This window comes from Bos indicus, chromosome 14, assembly GCF_029378745.1.
Source record: "Bos indicus isolate NIAB-ARS_2022 breed Sahiwal x Tharparkar chromosome 14, NIAB-ARS_B.indTharparkar_mat_pri_1.0, whole genome shotgun sequence".
Classification (NCBI taxonomy): domain Eukaryota; kingdom Metazoa; phylum Chordata; class Mammalia; order Artiodactyla; family Bovidae; genus Bos; species Bos indicus.
Window position 1 is genome coordinate 76,583,290 of NC_091773.1, and position 18,794 is coordinate 76,602,083.

At 38.9% G+C, this 18,794-nt stretch overlaps 1 protein-coding gene across 4 annotated transcripts in view; it reads right to left on the bottom strand.

The window, feature by feature from the left end:
* Positions 1–18,794, bottom strand: part of WWP1 (WW domain containing E3 ubiquitin protein ligase 1) — a 136,444-nt gene that overhangs the window by 72,313 nt on the left and 45,337 nt on the right. For all 4 annotated transcript variants that reach the window (XR_011570676.1, XM_070802950.1, XM_070802949.1 and 1 more), the window contains exons 4-5: positions 16,823–16,961; positions 16,058–16,182 (exon numbers count right to left, since the gene is read on the bottom strand). Coding sequence is in view for 3 of the 4 variants with exons in the window: in XM_070802950.1 (XP_070659051.1) it covers positions 16,058–16,182; positions 16,823–16,961 (264 nt within the window). In the remaining variant the exon portion in view is untranslated. The remainder of the gene's footprint in view (positions 1–16,057; positions 16,183–16,822; positions 16,962–18,794) is intronic.

Consider the following 18,794-nt stretch of genomic DNA (forward strand, 5'->3'; position numbering starts at 1 on the left):
GCTTCAATTTCAGTGCTTGCAACTGGGTTGTTGATAATTTTTATTTCTTCTTGGAAGACTGAACTTTTCTAAGAATCTGTCTATTTCTTCCAGGTTATCTATTTTACTGCCATATTGCTGTTCATAACAGTCTCTTAAAATCCTTTTTATTTCTGCATTGTCTAGTGTAACCTCTCCTTTTTCATTTCTAATTTTGTTGATTTGATTTTCTCTTTTTTTCTTGATGAGTCTGGCTAAAGGTTTGTGACTTTTGTTTACCTTCTCAAAGAAACAGCTTTAATTTTATTAATCTTTACTATTGCTTCTTTCATTACTTTTTCATTTATTTCAACTCGGCTCTTTATGATTTATTTCCATCTACTAATTCTGTGTTTCTTGTTTGTCTTTTTCCAGTTATTTTAGGTGTAAAGTTAGGCTGTCTATTCGATGTTTTCCTTGTTTCTTGAGGTAGGATTGTATTCCCTCTTAGAACTGCTTTTGCTTCATCCCACAGGTTTTGAGTTGTCGTGTTCTCATTGTTTTGTTTCTGCAAATTTATTGACTTCCCTTTTTATGTCTTCAGTAATCTGCTGGTTATTTAGAAACGTGTTGTTTAATCTTCATGTGTTTGTGTTTCTTACAGTTTTTTCTTGTAACTGATATGAAGTCTCATAGCACTGATGTTGGAGAAGATGCTTGATACGATTTCACATTTCTTACATTTACTGAGGTCTGATTTGTGACCCAACATGTGGTCTACCTGGGAAAATGTTCGATGCACACTTGAGAAGAAGGTGTATTCTTCTGCATTCGGATGCAATGTCCTGAAGATATCAATGAGATCCATCTCATCTAATGTATCATTTAAGACTTGTGTTTCCTTATTAATTTTTTGTTTTGATGATCTGTCCATTGGTGTGTTAAAATCTCCTACTATTGTGTTAGTGTCAATTTTTCCTTCTATGTCTGTTAGTGTTTGTCTTATGTACTGAGGTGCTCCTATGTTGGGTGCATAGATGTTTACAATTGTTGTGTCTTCCTCTTGGACTGATCCTTTGATCATTATGCAGTGTCCTTCCTTATCTCTTGTAATCTTCATTTTAAGGTCTATTTTGTCTGATATGAGGATTCTACTCCACCTTTCTTTTGCTTCCCATTTGCATGGAATATATTTTTCCATCCTCTCACTTTCAGTCTATACATGTCTTTAGATCTGACGTGGTCTTCTTGTAAAGAGCATATATACAGGTTTTGTTTTTGTATCCATTCAGCCAGTCTGTGTCTTTTGGATGGAGCATTTAATCCATTTACATTTAAAGTAATTATTGATATATATATTCCTATTGCCATTTTCTTAATTGTTTGGGGTTGATTTTGTAGATCTTTTTTCTTCTCTTGTATTTCTTGACTATATAAGCCCCTTTAACATTTGTTGTAAAGCTCAGTTGGTGGTACCGAATTCTCTTAACTTTTGCTTGTCTGAAAAGTTTTTGTTTTGTTTTTATTTCTCCATCAATTTTGAATGAGATCCTTGCCGGGTACAGTAATCTTAGTTGTAGATTTTTCCCTTTCAGTACTTTAAACATATCCTGACATTCCCTTCTGGCTTGCAGAGTTTCTGCTGAAAGATCAGCTGCTAAGTGTATGTGGTTTCCCTTGTATGTTACTTGTTGCTCTCCCTTGCTGCTTTTAATATTCTTTGTGTTCAGTCTTTGTTAGTTTGATTAGTATGTGCTTTGGCATGTTTCCCCTTGGGTTTATCCTGTATGGGACTCTGCACCTCTTGGACTTGATTGACTATATTTCCTTTTCCATGCTGGGAAACTTTTCAACTGTAATCTCTTCAAAAAATGTTCTCATACCCTTTCTTTTTCTTTTCTTCTTCTGGGACCCTATTATTCAAATGTTGGTGTGTCTGATACTGTCCCAGAGGTCTCTGAGACTATCTTCAGTTCTTTTCATTCTTTTCACTTTATTCTGCTCTTCAGAAGTTATTTTCACCATTTTATCTTCCAGCTCACTGATTCATTCTTCTGCTTCAGATATTCTGCTATTGATTCCGTCTAGAGTATTTTTAATTTCAGTAATTGTGCTGTTTGTCTCTGTATGCCTATTCTTTAATTCTTCTAGGTCTTTGTTAATTGATTCTTGACCTTTCTCCATTTTGTTTTCAAGGTTTTTGATCATCTTTACTATCGTTATTCTGAATTCTTTTTCAGGTAGTTTGCCTATTTCCTCTTCATTTATTTGGACTTTTGTGTTCCTAGTTTGTTTCTTCATTTGCATAGTATTTCTCTGCCTTTTCATTATTTTTTTTTAAACTTACTGTGTTTGAGGGTTCCTTTTCCCAGGCTTCAAGGAAAGCTGAATTATTTCCTTTAAGAAGGTTGAATTCTGTTTTCCTTTTGGTTTCTGGCCTCCTAAGTTTGGTCCAGTGATTTGTGTAAGCTTCCTATAGGGTGAGATTTGTGCTGAGTTCTTGTTTGTTTGTTTTTCCTCTGATGGGCAAGGCTGAGTGAGGTGGTAATCCTGTCTGCTGATGACTGGGTTTGTATTTCTGTTTTGTTTGTTGTTTAGATGAGGCATCCTGCACAGGGTGCTACTGGGGCTTGGGTGATGTTGGGTCTTGTGTTCAAGTGATTTCATTTGTGTGAGTTCTCACTATTTGATACTCCCTTATTTGATACTCCCTAGGGTTAGTTCTTGACTTCCTACTTTTGCATTCCAGTCCCCTATAATGAAAACGACATCTTTTTTGGGTGTTAGATCTTGTAGGTTTTCATAGAACCGTTCAACTTCAGCTTCTTCAGCGTTACTGGTTGGGGCATAGACTTGGATTACTGTGATATTGAATGGTTTGCCTTGGAAACGAACAGAGATCATTCTATCGTTTTTGAGATTGCATCCAAGTACTGCATTTTGGACTCTTTTGTTGACCATGATGGCTACTCCATTTCTTCTAAGGGATTCCTGCCCACAGTAGTAGATATAGAGAAAAACAACAGAATGGGAAAGACTAGATATCTCTTCAAGAAAATTAGAGATATCAAGGGAACATTTTATGCAAAGATGGGCTCAATAAAGGACAGAAATGGTATGGACCTAACAGAAGCAGAAGATATTAAGAAGAGGTGGCAAGAATACACAGAAGAACTGTACAAAAAAGATCTTCATGACCAAGATAATCACGATGGTGTGATCACTCACTTAGAGCCAGACTTGGAATGTGAAGTCAAGTGGGCCTTAGAAAGTATCACTACAAACAAAGCTAGTGGAGGTAATAAAATTCCAGTTGAACTATTTCAAATCCTGAAAGATGATGCTATTAAAGTGCTGCACTCAATATGTCAGCAAGTTTGGAAGACTCAGCAGTGGCCACAGGACTGGAAAAGGTCAGTTTTCATTCCAATCCCAAAGAAAGGCAATGCCAAAGAATGCTCAAACTACCACACAATTGCACTCATCTCACATGCTAGTAAAGTAATGCTCAAAATTCTCCAAGCCAGGATTCAACAATATGTGAACCGTGAACTTCCAGATGTTCAAGCTGGTTTTTGAAAAGGCAGAGGAACCAGAGATCAAATTGCCAACATCCACTGGATCATGGAAAAAGCAAGAGAGTTCCAGAAAAACATCTATTTCTGCTTTACTGACTATGCCAAAGCCTTTGACTGTGTGGATCACAATAAACTGTGGGAAATTCTGAAAGAGATGGGAATACCAGACCACCCGACCTGCCTCTTGAGAAACCTATATGCAGGTCAGGAAGCAACAGTTAGAACTGGACATGGAACAACAGACTGGTTCCAAATAGGAAAAGGAGTATGTCAAGGCTGTATATTGTCACCCTGCTTATTTAACTTCTATGCAAAGTACATCATGAGAAACGCTGGGCTGGAGGAAGCACAAGCTGGAATCCTGACTGCCAAGAGAAATATCAATAACCTCAGATATGCAGATGACACCACCCTTATGGCAGAAAGTGAAGAGGAACTAAAAAGCCTCTTGATGAAAGTGAAAGTGGAGAGTGAAAAAGTTGGCTTAAAGCTCAGCATTCAGAAAACGAAGATCATGGCATCTGGTCCCATCACTTAATGGGAAATAGATGGGAAAACAGTGGAAATAGTGCCAGACTTTATTTTTGGGGGCTCCAAATTCACTGCAGATGGTGCTTGCAGCCATGAAGTTAAGAGACACTTACTCCTTGGAAGGAAAGTTATGACCAACCTAGATAGCATATTGGGAGAAGGCAATGGCACCCCACTCCAGTGTTCTTGCCTGGAGAATCCCAGGGATGGGGGAGCCTGGTGGGCTGCCGTCTATGGGGTCACACAGAGTCGGACACGACTGTAGTGACTTAGCAGCAGCAGCAGCAGATAGCGTATTCAAAAGCAGAGACATTACTTTGTCAACAAAGGTCCGTCTAGTCAAGGCTATGGTTTTTCCAGTGTTCATGTATGGATGTGAGAGTTGGACTGTGAAGGAAGCTGAGTGCTGAAGAATTGATGTTTTTGAACTGTGGTGTTGGAAAAGACTGTTGAGAGTCCCTTGGACTGCAAGGAGATCAGTCCTGGGTATTCATTAGAAGGACTGATGCTAAAGCTGAAAGTCCAATACTTTGGCCACCTGATGCGAAGAGCTGACTCATTGGAAAACTCTGATGCTGGGAGGGATTGGGGGCAGGAGAAGAAGGGGTCGAAAGAGGATGAGATGGCTGGATGGCATCATCGACTCGATGGACATGAGTTTGAGTGAACTTCGGGAGTTGGTGATGGACACAGAGGCCTGGCGTGCTGCTATTCATGGGGTCACAAAGAGTCGGACATGACTGAGAGACTAAACTGGTAGTCTAAGGTCTTGGAGTCAGTGCTCCCACTCCAACGGCTCAGGGCTTGATCTCTGGTCAGGAATGAAGATTCCGCAAGTTGTCTGTTATGACATTAAGTGAGATTAAAACAAATATCCAAAAACGAGAAACCAAAGGTGAACCCCAGACAAATGACCGTTACAAAATCAGGCAAATAATAATTAAAATAATGGAATATACATATACACCCATGAGCAAAGTCAAAACAGTCCAGCAAAAATAAAGTACAGTAGACTGACCTAGCGAACAAAGGAAATCAAAAATATTTATTAGGTAAGAATAAAACTAAAAGACAAACTGGAAAACAAAACTAAAGCAAGGTGTCAAGTGGAGAATAAAGCAATGAAAACAAAACTAACAAATATGTTGAGAGGAAAGAAAAGAAAGAAAGAATAGGTATGCAAATTTGAAGAGCTAGATAAAGATTTTCATACATTAAAGATTAACTGCCAAGAGGACAAGAACAATAGGAAAAGCAAACAAAGGAATAAGTGTAGAAAAAATAAAACAGGTTTAAAAAATTTTTTTAATTAAAATTATAATAAAAAGGAAAGAAAAAAATGGAAGAAAAAAGGAAAACTCCACGGAGCTTCAAGAAAGCCCAACATAAAGGCAGAGGTTTATAACAATAAAAAATGTGGCTGAATATTCACATATACATATACTCCTATAAGCAAAAAACAGTCTAACAAAATTAAAGTACAATAGATTGATCCAGTGAACAAAGGAAACCAAAAATTATATCTACCAGAACAAAATTAACTAAAGCACAAGGTGGAAAACAAAACTAAAGCAAGGTGCCAATTGGGGAATAAAGCAATGAAAACAAAACAAATATGTTGAGAGGAAAGGGGAGTAAGAAAAGAAAAACTAGATATGCAAAGTTAGATATAGGTGGATAAAGAAGATATAAATACGTTAAAGATTAACTGCAAGAGGAAAAGAACAGTAGTGAAAGCAAACAAAGGAATAAATGTAGAAAAAATAATAACAGGTTTAAAAAATTAAAATTAAAAAAAGAGAAAGGAAGATTAAAAAAAAAAAGGAAAACCCCACAGAGATGCAAAAGCCAGAGGTTTATAACAACAATAAAAAATGTAACTGAGGGGAAAAAAAAAGTTCAAAAGCTTAACTGTATTTCATATTTCCAGGAAAATCAACAACTACAACAGAGGGGGAATAAAATGAAAAGAAAAAAAAGAACAAAAGAATGTACAGAACAAGTCAAAACGTAAGAATAATAAACGTTTTTCCTGAGTCACTGCTGTCAGCCCTTTCCCTCTCTGGGAGTCACAGTCCACCTTGCCTGCCTAGGATGCCCTCCAACACTGTGCTCTGGACTTGCGGTGGGGGCAGCCCAGATTCTAGTCTGGTCCTACTCCATGTGTTCTTGCCTCCAATGTCCACAGCTATCAGAACTAGTGCGTTTTCTTTCATGGGGGCTCTCGGCTTCCTTTTATATATTCCATAGACATAGAGTGTGCCTAGTTGATCATGTGGATTTAATCTGCAGCTTGTACAGTTGGTGGGATGGTTTTGGGTCTTCTTACCTGTACTACCCCTGGGTTCCAACTGTAGTTTTATTTGCACCTTTTATTTTTTTATGTGGGTCGTCCACTGGGGTTTGCTCCTGAGGCTGCCCTGGAGGACTTGGGTCTGCAGTGAGGGCCAGGTGTGGAGGTGGTGCAGCTGCTTGGGTCATAGGGGTTCTGGCAGCATCAGGTACTCGGGGGAGTTGGCGGCTATGGCAGCAGGAAATATAGCTCTCTAGAAAGATACGGCAACCAGTATTGGCCAATACACTCCTGTTCTTGCCTGGAGAACACCCCCTGACAGAGAAGCCTGGCAGGCCACGGTCCAGAGGATCACAAAGAGCTGGAAACAACTGAAGCGACTCCACGTGCACAGATGCAAGACTTTTTAGCCTGTGGCAGCTCTGCCCCAGTGAAGGCTGAGCGTGAAGGTAGCACAGCTGCTGGGGTTGCGGAGACCCTGGTGGCGCCAAGTGTGCAGGGACTCGGATTGTCTCCATTGCAGGAGTTATGGCCCTGTTGCTAAGTTGTTTCAGTCGTGTCCAACTCTGTGCGACCCCATGGACTGCAGCCCACCAGGCTCCTCCATCCATGGGATTTTCCAGGCAAGAACACTGGAGTGGGTGCCATCGTCTTCTCTGAGTTATGGCCCTACCAGAGCCTTTTTTCTAACCTCTTGTAGCTGGCAATTAGGCCTTTTTGGGCGGTCTTTCTCCATAGCTCTGCCCGTTCAGGCACTTAGCAGGGTCCCTTGCCTGGGGTCCTTCTCTGTTCAGCGCATCAGGCATATAGAGGGGCCCCCCAGGCTGGCATCCTACTCTGTAGATCAGTGCGTCAGTCACTTAAAAGGGCACCCTGGGTGGGGTCCTACTCTATAGATCAGTAGTACATCAGGCACTAAAGGGGCACCCTGGGTGGGGTCCTACTCTGTAGTTCAGTGCCTCAGGCGTTTGATGGGCCAGCCTCTTTATTGTTCAGCTGCAGATGCTGGCTGTGGGGGGAGAGGGGCTGTGGTGATGGCTCCACCCACTATGCGTGACTCAGCAGTATCACCTCGCTTCCATGGCTGCCTGGCTTTCCTCCACAGGCATTTCCCACCACAATCTCCTTCCTCACATCCCTTCGATCTGTCTTTCCACAGTCAACAGCAGCCCTCACTCTGGGGTTGCTCCACAATCCCTAAACACCGGCTTGCGGCCGCTGCACCTTCTAAGGGACCTGCGTCTCTGTCTGGGGTATGTTTGGCTGCGGCAAGGGCAGCCAAATCTGTCTGATTCTCATTCCATTTAGGCTGCCACAGATCAGCTGTTTCACTCTCAGCCTCAAACGTTTCTCCTCTGACTCAGACAACTGCCCCCACGTGGGGATCGGATCCCTGCTTCAGTTCCCCAACCCGCTGAGGGCAGGTCCAGTCCTACGAACACTCCTGTTTCTCCCCCTAGTTCCTTCATCCTACCAAGTTTTGTGTAGTTCTACATATTCTTTTCCACTGGTCAGGTACTCCGGTGGGCTCTCAGCTGGTGTTCTGCATGCACTTCTCTGTCTGAAGGCATATTCCTGATGTGTCTGTGGAGACAGATTTACTCCATGTTCACCTGCTCCTCCATCATCTTGTTCTCCTTCTCTCTCTCTTTTTTTTTTTTAACCTGTAAATGTTTGGATTCTCATCCTTGAAAGATTTCCTGGGTATGCCCACTTAGTATCGATAATCTCTCTCAACTCTTGGAAGATATTTTTCTACTGTTCTATCCTACTATTGTTAATTATGTTGTCTAATTTATAAATCTTCACGAATGACCTATTTTGTTCCACAGATGGTTTTGGACTTTCAGTTCGGTCGCTCAGTCGGGTCCAACTCTGCGACCCCATGAACCGCAGCACGCCAGGCCTCCCGTCCACTGGTGTCAGGTATTTCACTCTGATGAAAGCATGACTTCCTCTTTATCATCTTGCTCTGAATACCATGAATCATGGATTTATTTTTCATCCGTGCTCAAAAACCCTACTACAGCCATTATCTCTTAAAATATCTCCTCTACTCCACCCACTAATCCAGGGCTCAGGAAACTAACTATAAACCACAGGCCAAATCTGGCCCATTACCTGTTTTTGTAAATAAGGTTTTATTTGAACACAGCCATGTTCATTCATGTACATATTTTCAATGGCTGCTTTCTGACTACAACGGGGCTAAATAAGTGCAACAGAGATTATATAACCTGCAAAGACTAAATATTTACCATCTGGTCCTTTAGAAAAAATGTTTGCCAACCTCTGCTTATGGGTGGCTTTTTGTAATTTGTAATCTTTGATGGTGAGTTCACTTTCTGATCTTAATGTTAGGGTAGACTTTGGGCTTTAGTACAGGCAGGGTCTGTTTCTTACTGTGTCAGTGGTGTGAAGACACCCACTACAGGAGTCTAAGCGCAGCTCCCCAGCAGGCTGTCAGTCAAAACTGCTCAGCATCATCCACTAATATAACTCTAGCTCATAAGTTTTCTTTGCCTTTTTGTTTTCGAAGAAGGGCCTTGCAGACCACCCTTGCCTCTTTGCAAAACTCATCAAGGCCATAGAAAGCCGCCCTATTCAGGACCTAATTGTTCTGCAGTGGGAGGTTCTTTATAACATCAAGCCTTTCACAATTCTAAACATGGAAGACTGGGATATAACATTTATGAGTCATTAAACTGAGAGAACTATCACATTAATAATTCTACGTGTGTGGGGGGCTGGGGGTGGAATATGAGGGTATTATTCCATTATTGTATAAACAAACCAACTCTGACATATTTGTTCATTCAGTATGCAAATGCATGGTGTGTGTCAGATATTGCACTCTGGGAAAGCAGGATAAACCTGGATTTGCCTAAAGCAGGCCTCTTTCCTACCATCACTTCACTTATTTCCTTCAATAGATTTACCACCAGAATTGGGAGCGGGAGCCCACCTCCCCAACTTAAGTGAAGTCTCCAAGAGAGCAGAGATCTAATTCAGTGGCATGTCCTCAGTATTCGACAAAAGGCAGGTGCTTAATAAAGTTTAAAATCAACTATGGAGATAAGGCTATCCTCAGAAAACCTGCGAGGCAGTAGCTGATTTTCCTCCTGCCTCCGAGACACTCTGGCTTAGTCTCATTCACTGATTGGCTGCGCTGGTCCTCACTGCTGCACTCAGGCTTTCTGGTCCCGGCGAGGTGAGACCACCCTTCCTTGCGGTGCGTGGGCTTCCCCTGTGACAGAGCACAGGCTCCAGGCCCTCAGGCTTTAGCAGCTGCAGCACACAGGCTCGGTAGTTGAGGCATGTGGACTCCAGGGTGCACAGGCTTCAGGAGCTGTGGCACAAGGTCTGGGTACAGGGGCTCAGCTGCTCCACGGCACATGGGATCTTCCCAGACCAAGGATGGAACCCATGTCTCCTGCAATGGCAGGTGGATTCCCATACGCTGAAGCACCAGGAAGTCCTCTTCCTTAGTTTTGATTGGGCAAAACAACAGTCTTTCACCATGGGCTTGTCAAAAACATATACTCTTTCTGTATCACAGAAAACAAGAGATCTTCAAAAATCCTGGTCTTCACGGCATTTTATAGAATTAGATGGGAGCTCACAGTCACATTCTGAAGCTGTTTTTTAAAAGTGCTTGCATATAGTGCTATCTACTGCAAAGGAACAAATTATCCTAAAATTCAGTCACTTAAAATAACAACAGCCACTTAATCTTGTTCATAGTTTCTCTGGGCCAGGAGTTTGGGAGGGGTGGGAAACTCTGCCTAAAAGGTGACTCATGCACAGAACTGACAAGCTGGCATTGATGAAGCCACCTCAGTTTCCTCTCCACCTGGGCCCCTCCACGGACTTGTCGACAGTCTTCACAATGGTGACTTGTTTCCTGGAGTGAGGCATCTAAGAGACCAGGGCAAAAGCTGAAATCTCTTCACTGATGAAGTCTTGGAGGTCACATACCATTACTTCTGCATATTCTATTTTTCACACAGACCATCTCTGTTTCAATGTGGGAGGGGACTACAGAAATGTATGAAATAGAAGATAAGAATATATAAGGGCCACTCTGGAAGCTAGCCAACATACACATAAATATGATAACAGGATTTCAGAAAAGAATGAGTACATTAGGTTACAAAAGCTTGTAAGGAACAGTCTCAAGAATAACCAGATTTTCTGAATTCTAAGTCTTTCCATCACATCATACTATGAGTTAGTGTGCTAGGTTCCCATCTCCTATTATGTAACAAAATAAATTTCAGAATTTATGAAAAAAAAATTAAAAATAAAGCTACAATGTGGAAGAAAATGGATAATTATTAAATATAAGTACTAGAAGGGATTTCTTGAGCTTAGTAATAATGGAAAATGAATAAACTTTAATGACTGAAATAATATTAAACTTCTGTAAATAAAAACTGGAAACAAAAATAAGGAGGTAAATGATTAGCTGGAAGAAAAAAAGAGCTTTCACAAATTAGTGAAGAATAAAAGGAACAAACCAGCAAAAAAAAAAAAAAAGTAAGAAAATGACAATCACAAATGATGAAATATGATTGATCAATAAACATCTAACTTAATTAAAAGTTAAAGAAATGTTCTGGTAAGAAAAATATTCATCTTTTTTATCTATCAGTATGGCAAATATTTCCAAATGGGCACTCTCATATGCTACATTTTATGTACAAATTATTTTAAGTTTTAAGGAAAGCAACTAGACAGCCATGCATAGCTAAGAGGCTTAATACTATTTTCCCTTCCACCAAGTAATTTCAATCCTAAAAATCTTTCTTAAGACTAGAAACACATGTATCACCAGTAATAAAAATATTGTTTGTTCAAATCCTTGGCTTAAAATATCTTAAGTTGTTCTGATACTAAGTGAATTTTCAAAGGAGAACTTAAGACTTAGTAAACTAAACAAATAGCATTAACCAAGTAAATTAGGCTAAAAACAAAATATTTTAATAAATTTGACTATGCTCTGTCTTCTACAATAAATGACACATTCTTCTGCTTTGTTTCTCTATCATCCAATGTTAAAGAGATAATGTTCACTGTAAATCATTTTGGACATATTCAATTTGAAGTGATCTTAATGGATTTCAAAATACTTTTGTTGATAAAAGCTAAAAAGCCATGAAAAACAAAAAAAAAAAGCTAAAAAGCCATGAAAAACAAAAAACAGTGTAATTCCAGTGTTTAAAAGGCAGCTATCTGACTCCTCTCTGGAGTGTTTCAAGTGGCTCTGACAGTTTCAAAACTGAAATATAAAATGAAATTCTGTATTCAGGCCAACCTTAGAATTAACTACACTGCTCTTACACTGTTCACCCATGAATATAATGACAAGGATTTTCTCCTTGCCCAAATTCAACTAAGGCTCCTCTGAGCTGTCTTCTCCACTAAGCCTCAACCTTGGCTGTAAAAATAAAAGCACAAAAGATTTTATCCACCCCCCTCTTCCCCAAATGAAAACACTTTAACAAACAGTAACACATTTTAATAATTCAAGGAGACTCTAGACTCTAGCCTGCCTTGAAAGAATCTACTGTTTGTTTCAGGCAACACCTGTGACAGGCCACCCTTTCCAAGAGGTGTGACTAGAAAGGGCTTACAATGAGGGAGCCTGCCTTTGTCCCTGTAAGATGTGTGTGTGTCCACTATTCAGAAGTGTCTTTCTCAAAGCTATTCCTCTAAAACGTAATCATCAGGAAGGATGGGGTCTCAGGCTTTGTGGGAGAATGAAATTCTAAGCAGTTGAGAAAGCTGGCCTAATTACATTTACACTGATCAATTCGTTGTAATTTTTCACTTCCTGGACTCCACTTAGTTTCCACTTACCCCTCTTTCTACTCCCCTATTCTCCCTTTGAAATGCCCAATTATCTCTATAGAATTTGAAGATTTATATCAGGGGCTTCCCTGATAGCTCAGATGGTAAAGAATCCACCTGCAATGCAGGAGACCCTGGTTCGATTCCTGGGTCAGAAAGATCCGCTGGAGAAGGGCTAGGCTACCCACTCCAGTATTCTTGGGCTTCCCTGGTGGCTCAGCTGGTAAAGAATCCACCTGTAATGCGCGAGACCTGGGTTCAACCCCTGGGTTGGGAAGATCCACTGGCAAAGGGAACAGCTACCCACTCCAATATTCTGGCCTGGAGAATCTACCTGCCAACACAGGAGATGTGGGTTTGATCCCTTGGTCGGGAAGATCCCCTGCAGAAGGAAATGGCAACCCACTCCAGTATTCCTGCCAAGGAAATCCCATGCACAGAGGAGCCTGGGGGGCTACAGTCCACGGGGTCACAAAGGACTGGACATGACTTAGCAACTGAACAGCAGCATGGCTGACTACCAGTTCATATTACACCATGAAGCCTGAAGAAGTAAATATCTTCAAAAACAGATTAAAAAAAAAACTATTCAAATGAATTAATCCTTGGCTCTATCCCAAATATATCAGGAGAGCAGATACATAAAAACATGAGCTTATGAGAAGAAAAGGTCAAGGCCCTGAGTACAGGAAGAAGTTAGCCTCATAAATCTGAAGAGGGACAATGTTCAAGTGCTAAACCAAGAGGCTGAATCAAAGGCAACCAAGGATTTTATCAACTATGAGTATATCTGTAAATTCCACAAGGTTGTCTAGAACCATATTACTTTTCTATTACTTCTACTTAAAATTAAGCAGCTAAGAATAAGAAAATCTGTACTCCAGTTCAAAATCTGTGATTATTTCTGTTCTTCATGTCTGACTCTTTGTGACCCCATAGACTATAGCCCGCCAGGTTCGTCTGTCCATGGAATTCTCCAGGCAAGAAAGCTGAAGTGGGTAGCCTTTCCCTTCTCCAGGGGATCTTCCCAACCCAGGGATCGAACCCATGTCTCTCACATTGCAGGCAGATTCTTCACTATCTGAGCCACCATGGAAGCCCCAAGCAATTAACTTAGGTTAATTTATTTAATCAACAAAATGAGTGACTGGGATTAATGCTCACAGGTTTCTCTTGCATTTAAGGCACTATGATTCAATAACATTTTTAATTTTTGAAGTTAATTTACTAATTTACTTCCCTTTTTGTTATAAGCTAAGTACCATTCATACGTTTAAGCTCTAACCTCTGGTACCTCAGAAGGTGACTTTTTTATATGGAAGATCTCTAAAAAGGTAATTAACTTAAAATGAGATCACCAGGGTAGTCCTAATCCAATGCGACTGCTGTCCTTTCAAGAAAAGGAAATTGGACACAGATATACCTAGCATGCTGCAGTTCATGGGGTCACAAACAGTTGGACACAACTGAGCAACTGAACTGAACCAAACTGATGCACATACATAGGGAAAATCACGTAAAGATGTAAGGTAAAGATGGCTAGCCACAAGCCAAGAAGTCTTCTGAAATAACCAACCCTGTCAACCTCTTGATCTCAGACTTCTATCCTCCAGAACTGTGAGAGAGTACATTTCTTTTGTTTAGGCTACCCAGTCTGTGGTGTTTTGGTATGGCAGCCCTGGAAAACTAATATACCTTTCAATTAAAAAAAAAAAAAAAAAACCACTGACTGCCTAGGGTGTACAGTATGTTCCTACTACAATTTCTGAAACCTCTGACTTTAAACATGCAAGAATGTTTATAAAATTTTGTTTTTCCTCTGAGAACATTCTGCCTAATTAAGTCATAAGAGATAATTTTAAGTATATACAGTTCATAAGAGTTTCATCTCCAAGTATACAGACATTACAACCTTTCCACAAAATCACTTTGGCAGATAAACATTGTAATCTTTGTATAGAGCATAATTATAAACTTTATAGGAAGGTTCAATACAACCTAATGTAACAGATTTGGACACAATCTAAATGGCAACAGTAGGAACATGGTTTAAAAATCATGGTTTGTGGTAAAATATTATGAAACTACTAAAATTAGCTTTCAAAGAATACCACTGAATTACAGAGAAATGCACAAGATATAACATGGAGAGTTATGCAGAATATGAAGCTGAATATGATCCCAATTATTATACATGTACACATGTAGACAAAATTCACCAAAATATTAGCACTCATTATCTCTAGGCTGTGAGATTATGAGAAAAAAATCACTGTACTAGAAAAGAGGTCCCGTGTAAAAGCTTAATCCAGAGTAGAAACAGCATATAAAGAGGTGAAACCGAACAGTCAATTCTGAAATAACACAGGTAAACTGAGAGGTGTTACATATTTATACCAATAATGCCACAGAGCTGGGGAAAGTACAAATCCAGCCACCATCAGACCAAGCAACGTACCTTTGCATACAAGACCTACTACTTTCTGTCACAAAGATGAACTGAATGACCAAAAGCCATAACGTAACAGAGAATTAAACTTTCAATGCTTAATTTTTTTTTTTTAAATCACTATACATAAACATTGGGGCTTCCCAGGTGGCGCTGGTGGCCAACGCAGGAGATGTGGGTTCAATCCCTGGGTCAGGAAGATCCCTTGGAGGAAGGCATGGCAACCCACTCCAGTATTCTTGTCTGGAGAATCCCATGGACAGAGGAGCCTGGTGGGCTACAGTCCATGGGGGTCACGAAGAGTCAGACATGACTGAAGTGACTTAGCATGCACTCATACATAAAAATCAGTGTGGCTTTTACATTTTCTTGACTCATAACTCCTTATGTCCAAAAACTATATTAAAAACAGATTTTTCAGTTAATATGAATTTTTTGTTAAAAACAGTTTTTAAAAAAAATTAACATTTTAAAAATAAGCATTTTAGCACATTTGTTAGGAATAAGAAAATTTCTAAGGAAATAAGATGATGAACATAAAGATTTACAGTTGTATTTGAGTGAACTATTAGAAACTGCCTAAACATCAAATAAGAAATCAGTTAAATCATCCAGTTTTTAATACTCTTTGGATCACACAATATTTTGAGAATTTCACAAAAGCAATTTCTTAGAATTAGAAGTAACAAGTATATACACCCAAATTTTTGTATACCATGATAGAAAGTTTACAATACTTAAACTACTTTTATGAATTCTTATGCTAGAAAAATTTTATGTAACGGAAACATAACGTTCATATTATATTCTTTTTTTTTTTTATCAGAGAATATTTTATTTAAAATATAGAAGCATTCGTATGTAGAGTAATGATACAGGATAAACCAATAGATAACAAAAGAAGAAAAAAAATGTGTCTATAGTTATCTCTGGATAGTAAAAATTACAGGTAATTTTTATATTCCTCTGTGATTTTCTATAGACTCCATATTTTCAAAACATGAACTACATAATGAAAAAAGAAAATTAAAGAGTCAGAATCTATTTTGTACAAACAAAATTGTTATTAACTAAGAAACAAAGAGTAGGCTCAGATAATGATTATTGTGTTCAAGTCTTTGAATATAAAATAAATCACTGATGATCACTGATAAAAGGGTATATTCACAGATGACTCGGGTTATTTTGTATAAATTTCTTGGATAGAGAAATGCCAGTGAATATATTTTGTATTTCATATAATGTTATAAATTTTTAAAAAGTCACAGGCAATAAATGAATCTCTCCTTTTATAAATATAAAACTTTTTTTTTTTGGCTTTTAGACTTCAGGATATTTTAAGAATGTCTAAAATAAAGTTAAAAAAAAACACAAAGATTAGAACAAAAAACTTACATTTTCTATTGTGTATTAACAGAGCTTGTTTCAAATCTACTGTTGCTCTTCCTAACAAAGCATCTGCTTTTATAGTATGATGACTCCAAACTCGAAATTCCAATGTAGTCTGTGGGGTCACATTTCTGTAAAGGTAAAATTGTAACAAAAATACAGGAGAATACATTTACTTCAATAACTTTGAAAAAGTCACGAATTCAGTTTATTTAAGGAAAAATACTACATGAAACAGTAAACTAGCTGAATTATAAATAAAAACATTTATTTTCAAGTACATTAGGAATTCAATACCTAAACAATTTCTGCAATTGACAAACCAAAACACCAACAATACATCAAAAGTCTTATTAAGACTTCCCAATAACATTACTTCTACTTGAACAAATATCTAAAGATTTAAGCTGACTGCATTAGTTATAATACTTTTACTATACACAAACTTGTAACACTGTATTTCAGAAATGCCAAATGGTTTTCTGCTCTATTTATTTTTACAAGACAATTAAGAGAAAATATGATTATATGGGAAAAGTCTGTAAAGCGAAACCAAGGATTATTATGCTTCATTTCTAAAGAAAATAAAATTATCCAAAACTTTTTTCACATTTAAAATTGTCTAGTCACACTAAAATATAGAATTCCTTACTCTGAAGTTATCTTACCAAAATAACAACAGAAAATCACCAAAAAAAACCCATCACCAGAAAAACATTCCCCAAACGACACTCGTTTGAAAATTTTGCATTCTTTACACCAGATACTTACACAGTTAGCTGTTCGTCCCATTTTGGATTAGAAGAACTACTGGATTTTGCTGTTTTCTTACTTTCTCCATCTGCAGCTACTTCTGTATATATTGCTGTTCCAAACCAGTTCTTTTTTCTTTTTAGTTTGGCACTAGAAACTAACAAGAAACACGATAACCACTAGTGAATATATTTAGCCACAAAGTGTGGGTGTGCTAAATCGCTTCAGTTGTGTCCGACTATTAGGGACTTCCAAGGTGGTGCTAGTGGTAAAAAATCTGCCTGCCAATACAGGAGACTTGAGTTCGATCCCTGGGTCAGGAAGATCCCCTGGAGAAGGGCATGGCAACCCACCTCAGTATTCCTACCTGGAGAATCCCATGGACAGAGCAACCTGGCGGGCTACAGTCCATGGAGTCACAAAGAGTCAGACAGGATTGAAGCGACTTAGCATACAAAATAGTATAAATCAATACGAATGGAATCGTGCTTCTTGAGCAACTCAGACTCTTTTTGCTGGCAAGATGAAGAAACAATACAAAAGGGCTATTGTTAACGCCTGAGAACCATTTGGCTTTAAGGAGTTTTACTGAAATATATTCACATAGTATATAATTCACCCATTTAAACTGCACAATAGTTTTCATTATAGTCACAGGAGTTATGCAACCATCACCACAAGCAATTTAAAATATATTTATTACCCCAAAAAGAAACCTCATACCATTAAGCAGTCACCCTTCTATTTCATCCCACCTCCTCCACCCCACCAGCCCTAGGCAATGACTCATCTACTCTCTGTCTGTATAGATTTGCCTGTTCTAAACATTTCAAATAGTGGATTTAGATTCACATAACATGGTCTTTTGTGACTGGCTTCTTTCACTTAGCATTCTAACTTCATCCAGGTTGTAGCATACATGAGTATTTTCATTCATTTTATTTACACATAATGTTTCACTGTATAGGCATACCACTTTTTATTTATCAATTCAGCAGCTGATAAGACATTTGGGTTGTTTTCACTTTTTGGCTACTGTGCATAATACTGCTACAAACATTCACTTAGAAGGTTTTGTGTAGGCATCTGTTTTCATTTCTCTTACCTAGGAGTGCAATGGCTGGGGCTTACCAGATGGCTTTAGTGGTGAAGAACCCGCCTGGCAATGCGGCAGACTAAAAGACACACGTTTGATCCCTGAGGGGGGAAGGTCACCTGGAGAAGGGCATGGCAACCCACTCCAGTATTCTTGCTGGAGAATCCCATGGACAGAGGAGCCTGGCGGGCTACAATCCACAGGGCTGCACAGAGTCAGACAGGACTGAAGCGACTTAGCATGCACGCACACACATGGTAATTCTGTTGAATAACGGCTAGACTATTTTCCATGATGGCTGTACCATTTTACACACCCAGCTGCAGCGTATAAGAGTTCTGATTTCTCCACATCTTTGCTAATTCTAAGCTGCCTCCAGCATTAAGAGAAAGGTAAGTGTCTTCAGATTCAATGTATCTATTAACCTCTCCGTGAGGTAGTATTCATAACTTACCCTTCTGAAATTACACAAACACTGGCAATTTAAAAAAAAAAAATGCTTTTCCTAGGAAGTTGGTTTCAAAAAAAGGAGGTTATCTGCCTTTTCAAAGAAAAATTCTGAAATCAAAATGTCACTATAGAAGCTAATCATACCTCTTTACAGAAAGTGAATTTGAAAGTGAATTTATCCGACTTGGAGGAAGACTTGTTTAATTTAGGCTAAACATCTGATTTTTAAATAACTTTTAAAACTACTAATTCAAATGGGGAATACATAATTCCAGGGCAAAGTACTGACTACCAAGTAGTCATAAGAACTTATTAAGATCATTTCTGTAGTCAATCACCGATGAACACTGTGAGTCTGAGATAAGAAGGGAAAGCCATCTCCATGTCATGTGGGTATCGCATGTTAAGATGTGAACATAAACATGCTGATGCAAGCTCACACTC